A 6,000-nucleotide genomic window follows, 5' to 3' on the forward strand; every position below is an offset into this window, starting at 1 on the left:
CCAGGAGCTACTGAATGGATCAACTACACATTTTTAATAGGAAGAGTCTGAAATTGGGCTCTCTCTATGGCAGTCAATTTCATATTTTGTGTTAAAATATAAACAAACTACCCTCACTGTTCCACCTTCGCCCCCCCCCCCCCCCCCAGCAATAACCATTATTTGTTGGCTCCCTAAAGGATCAATAAATGTATATGCTTCTCTGTCTTGTGAAGCTGGATGCCTCAGAAAGCTTTCAATACATTTCATATCTAAGATAAATATAGTGTAAATGTTTTGTGTTTATGAATACAGAATGTATATTGAAATTTTCACTAATCTGTGTTATTACAAGTTATTAGTTTGATACTAATTTTACAATTTAACTATAACGTTAATGAGAACTAATATTTACTGAGACAAAGCTGAGCACTGTAAAGTATGTAGTACATATGTATAAGAGCTTGTATAAGAAACCATTTTATTTTAATTTGGGTATTTTCCAAATTGAGTATGATTATTCACATTTCAGTGTAGTATCAAGGACAACTAGGATGGCATTTTAGTGAAGTCAAATGTATCAGAAAATAGTTTCACAAAAAAATTATGAAGAGGCATAGACCGAAGACAACACACTTCATATCTCCTGCAAGACTTTTTTTTTAAAAACTGTGTTCTACCAAATTAAGTGAAAGAGATAGGGGTTTTGTACAGTATGCCAGCAAACTATCAATTTACTTTGGTGTCCCTTTACACGCTAACCAGAGTCCAAATCCTATAGTTAACATTTGGTTACTACAAAATGTTTGATCCAAGATTCTAGAAATATAATTACATACTAGTACCTAGATGACATCTTCCTTTCGATGTCATGTCATCCTATTGACCAGTAAATGACAGTACCTGGTTTAGACAATAGGCAGATTCAACCATAACCATTTAATCCTGATAGAACTTGGGTCACTGCATAGTTTACTGTTACTTGAGATTATTTAGATAACACCTTGAAGCTAAAGGTGTATAATCTCCCCTAGGTAGGCATGTATAATTCAGTGTTATGGAGAACTGTACACTAGAATGAGAGAAAGTACCCTTTAAAAACAAAAAGGAAGAAACTGCCCCTGACTGTTTGGGGCGGGGAGAGACTCTGTATGTGTCCCCAGTCTGATTTTGTGGGGGAAAACGTGTATTTCAGCCTCCATTTTGAGTGTCACCTTGATTACGTACTTCACCGTAACTGTCAGGTTAGGCTGCATCATTCCTCGTGTTTTTTTGTTTGTTTGTTTTTGGGGGGCAGGGGGAGGCTGGCACCTAGGTATCTGATCCTTAGAGGGTCATCGACTATTGAATAGCCTTATCCTAGTGGGACAAGGGAGGTTACCAACAGTCATTAACTTAACAACCCTCTGCCAGCAATTCCACTCCAGGGCTGGCACATCGAAAATTCTAGCATAAGAAGAGAAATAGAAAAAAGATGTCATAACCAGCTTTTAAAAGGGACAGGCTCTCTAGCAAAAAGACAACTTCCAGAATGAGAAAGCTAAGCAGAAGGAGTGAGAGCAGAAATGGCACTGACCACCTGAAGGACAGTGACCAAAATCCAGAAGACTCTCAGCAGTGGTGAGACCACTGGAGGGAGGAGTCTGCATTCAGGTGTGTGTTAGTTTTTCATATATCAATAAACCTCTGATGCTTTTCTATGAATAAAATGTTTGTGTTTTTTTCCAAAAAGCCTGTGTGTTCTTTACGTTAACTATAATAATGGTCCCCAAAAGAGTTAAATGGTAAACTGGCATGCCCATGCTGGTGGACCTTTGGGGAGAACATGCGTAGGTATACTGGGAAGACTGGGGAGGTTGAGCACTGGTCTTGGGACCTACAGCAGTTGGTTAACAGGGCCCATATGCCAAAAAATGGTATCAGAATGGAAGTCTATGCCCCAGGACTGTGCCTGAGAGGTCAGAACAAGCAACAATGTCTGGACACTGCTCAAAGCCAGTTGGACACTCAGAAGCATATGGGATAAAAAGACTGGATCCAGTACAGCAGCCTGTATTGGCTCCACAAGGGGAAACTTAGACAGGGCTGTAACAATACCTTGGAGGTAATGTTTAGCAGTATACATGGTTCGCTGTAATTCTTTTAAATATAAAAATTACTAAAGATGACTTTCAAACATTATTTTTTAAAAATACATTCCTATAAAGTATAGTTGGGTTCAAAAGATAACACTAGACTTCCACATTCAACATTACCTTGTCTATTTACTTCATTTTGAAGCAGCTCTTCCATTGCCTCTTCCTCAGCAATATCTAACGGAGTGTCTCCTTCACTATTCACAGCTCCTACATGTGCTCCTTGACTAATTAAATACCTGTAAAAGAAGGAGGGGAAAAGAGTTGGAAGCTAAACAAAACATAAGGTGAGCATCAGGTTAATAAAGTTGGGTACAGTGAAAGAGTAACAAAAGCTGTTAGAACCTGGGACCACACACTGCAACTAAATATTTTATATTACACACACATACATATACAGTAAGAATAAGACCACAGTTATGGAAATGCATTAAAAAACCTTTCCTAATAAAAACATGGAATTTCAATAATTCAGAGTCAAAGATCAAGTCTCCTATAAGATAAATGCCACATTTTGTCTACTCTAAGTCCCAGTTTCAACAGGTCTGAAGGCCAATATTTTCTCTCAGGGCTTGGCTTAAAAGCTCTGCCTCAAGATCTTCATGTGATGCAGCGAAAACGATTGCAAAATTCTATTAATATTAAGCTAATCTCTACAGTATACTGGGACATAGTTTGTGACCAGAGAGAAAGGGGGCTTCCTTTGAAACACAGATAAGTAAATAGGGAATTAAAGGGTTTAGAGAAAGACTGCTTCAGAATCTGGCACAACGCTCAAGGTCTAATCTACTTTAGGCATAAAGAATTACTTTGTTGTACAGGACTTCTAGGCATCATGATTTAAGATTTAATCAATATTACTTAAAAGGATGGCAGTAGAAAGATGGGCATGTATCTTCATTGTGGTTCTGTTAGAATACTTAGTTTCTGGAACCAGGTTTGCAAGGTCATTAGGGAGATAACTGGATGGTTGATACTGCTGGATCTGATATTTATTAGGATGGAGACTGAAAGAAAGTGTCACCAAGTGGGAGAAGTGGCCGGACAAATTGTTCTTAAATTCAGAAAAGACCTCTCCTAGAAGTCTGAACCAAGATTTAACAACTAAAAAATAAGAGGACTGCCATATGCAAAAGTCAGCGTTCTGTAACTACAGTGAAGTCCAAGTTGAGGATGCCTCCTGGAAGGTGTCTTGTTATACAAACCCATGAGCATCCCTCAGGATGTAAATTTAGGATATGCACTTTTGTTTGGTTATTTAAGTAGCCTGTAGGGCCAATGTGTCATTTTCAGCCAGTTATAGGCGATGTTATTTTTGAACCAAGTTTCTTTAAGAAGTTATCACGTCTATGTGACAAGCTTAATATTGAAAACTATATTATTCCAGTGCAGGAAGTCTTTTTAAATAAGGGTAACATACTTTTCTAAGCATACTCAAGAAGAGATGCATCAATTTAACACTTCCTTACATATTTCTCTTTGTGGTAGAGACTACACACAAGAAATCTGAGCTCGTAATCAATTTTGTGGAAAAAGTTACTGGGAGTCTATATGAAGTTAAGACTGGAAAATCTATCTTCATGACAGCTGTGACGTCAGTTACTGGCAGAGGAACTAAGAAGTATAGTGTGCTGCTTAGTTTTCAGGATTTAAGAGTAAATTACGATTTCAAATCTGTGTCTATATACCACTAACTATGTTTTTAAACAGCTTTTAGAATCATACAAGTTCTATGGTTTTGTTTAAATAAAACCTCTACAGTTCACCTTTAAAGTATACTTTGCAAATCCCTTCATTTATTAACACAGGACACCAAGGGGAATTCTGCTAAAATATCTGTCTACACAATTAAGTTTCTTTTTATCACATTTAAAAAACTGAGTTTGAGAGAGTGCTTAATATTAAGAGGTCAGAGTATTCTAAAACATTATAATAGCTTATCAAATGACCCTTTTACTGTTCACTTTTCCTGGAGTTCATACTTTTAGAAAAAGATAGAAGTCACCACAACAGGATTTTAATGAACATAAAACTAACATTCAATGGGAATTCTGCCATTGATTAAACTGGAAAAAGGATTGAGTCCAAAAAAACCTTAGTTTTAAATTAAAGGGAAAAGCTATTAGGAATTCAGGAAGGCAGGCAAATCTGTAACTAAGTGAAAAGTATCAAGAAACATAGTATGCACTTTTTAAATTAAAGTTAATATTTGTACTCTTATGTAATACTTTTCATCCACAAATCTCAAAGCACTAAAGCATTAAATAAAAGACCTAGCATTTTCATACTTATCCACAATATTTTTAAAAATTAAACTCACATTTTTAAAAAAGTGAATATTTTATATCAACACAGACAATACAGTGCCAAATTCTATCCTGGTATCTACCTTTTTACTTTGTATAACCCCAATGAAGTTAATGGACTTTTGCAGGGTTTAAGGCAAAGAATTTAGTCCCTTGGGCAGCAAAGAACCAAAAACAACCTCACCTCACCCCCCCAAAAAAATACAAAGCCAAAAAAGTTGTACCATATTAATCTAATCTCAAAGTACTCTAAGCAATTTTTTCTAAATAACCTTTATTCTAAGATTATTTCTTGGCTTTCAGTGCTATAAAATTAAATGATAAACAAACATACCCCCCGTGAAACACAGATTTTTAGGCTTCTTTTAAGAAGGCTTCTCTGAAAAAGTCAGTTTTAAAATAGCAATCCAATTACTTTTACCTATAATATCAAATCAATAAATTTGAAACTTAATTTTTAATTCATGCCAATAATGAAATAACAGGTATATTTCACAACAATGATGTCACTACACATCACAAATCTATTTCATTCTAAACATGTATCTGTCAATGTCACAATATATTCTTCAGGTCTATAGAAACAAAATCAGATTTTTTAAAAAAAATTTTATTTATGTGGGAGGGTTTTGCTTTTTTTTTTTTTTTTTTTTTTTTAATTATTATTCCCTTTAATTGCATTTCACCATACAGGAAAATGAACGAGGATTTTGCAATAAGTTGCTCAAGAATACCTAGTCTTTTAAAGAAATCTTTCATACAGAGGAAAATTTATATGAAACCTTACTTCCAGTATAGCTTGTCTGCAGTGTAAATACACTGTTCCACCAGCCTCACCTATGTGGATCAGGAAAGTGATTAATAGATCTAATGAAGAATGGCAAAATTCCATTAGCCTGGGAAAAGTAAAATTGACAGGTACTGAGCTGCTGCTGGGCAACATGAAGACAACTGTGAGGGAGCGCTACCTGCTCTGCTTAAGTTCTTTAGCAGAATGTGCCTATTACAGGAGTTGTAGCTAAAACTCCTTTGCTTCTGGCTTCCCTCCCTTCTGTGGGCGGAGGTAGAATAGCAGAAACCTACACCTCTTACAGCAGTTAGAGAACGGGATTAGAGAGAAAAAAAGACAGAAAAAAAAAATGCAGGAAAAGATATACAGTACCATGATCCATTTACAGGAAAGAAAAAAGGAAATAAAGCAAGATAACACCATGATGGGTATGGTGTAAGAATCCAAATAGAACAGAAATAGGAAGGGAAAGAAAGTGATTTTTACACTGTATATTTGATTTTAATATTATAAATAATTACAGTACACAAACCGTGCACAATTGTTTTATTCCTTTACACTGCATGGATTAGGGATGTGGAAAAGCTTCCAAATGAGGAGAGATTAAAAAGACAGACTGTTCATCTTAGAAAAGACAGTTAAAGGGGATATGACAGAGGTCTATCAAATCATGAATGGTATGGAGAGTGTGAATAAGAAATGTCATTTACCCTTTCACATAGCACAAGAGCCAGAGGTCACCCAATGAAGTTAAAAGGCAGCAGGTTTAAAACAAACATAAGGAAGCACA

At 35.8% G+C, this 6,000-nt stretch overlaps 1 protein-coding gene across 6 annotated transcripts in view; it reads right to left on the minus strand.

Annotated features, from left to right (window-relative positions):
- PPP1R12A (protein phosphatase 1 regulatory subunit 12A) overlaps positions 1 to 6,000 on the minus strand; it is a 200,349-nt gene that overhangs the window by 94,118 nt on the left and 100,231 nt on the right. For all 6 annotated transcript variants that reach the window (XM_024196693.2, XM_024196691.2, XM_024196689.2 and 3 more), the window contains exon 3: positions 2,235 to 2,353. In XM_024196693.2, the coding sequence (XP_024052461.1) occupies positions 2,235 to 2,353 (119 nt within the window). The remainder of the gene's footprint in view (positions 1 to 2,234; positions 2,354 to 6,000) is intronic.

Source organism: Terrapene carolina, unplaced genomic scaffold, assembly GCF_002925995.2.
Source record: "Terrapene carolina triunguis isolate 2854851 unplaced genomic scaffold, T_m_triunguis-2.0 Scaffold68, whole genome shotgun sequence".
Lineage (NCBI taxonomy): Eukaryota > Metazoa > Chordata > Testudines > Emydidae > Terrapene > Terrapene triunguis.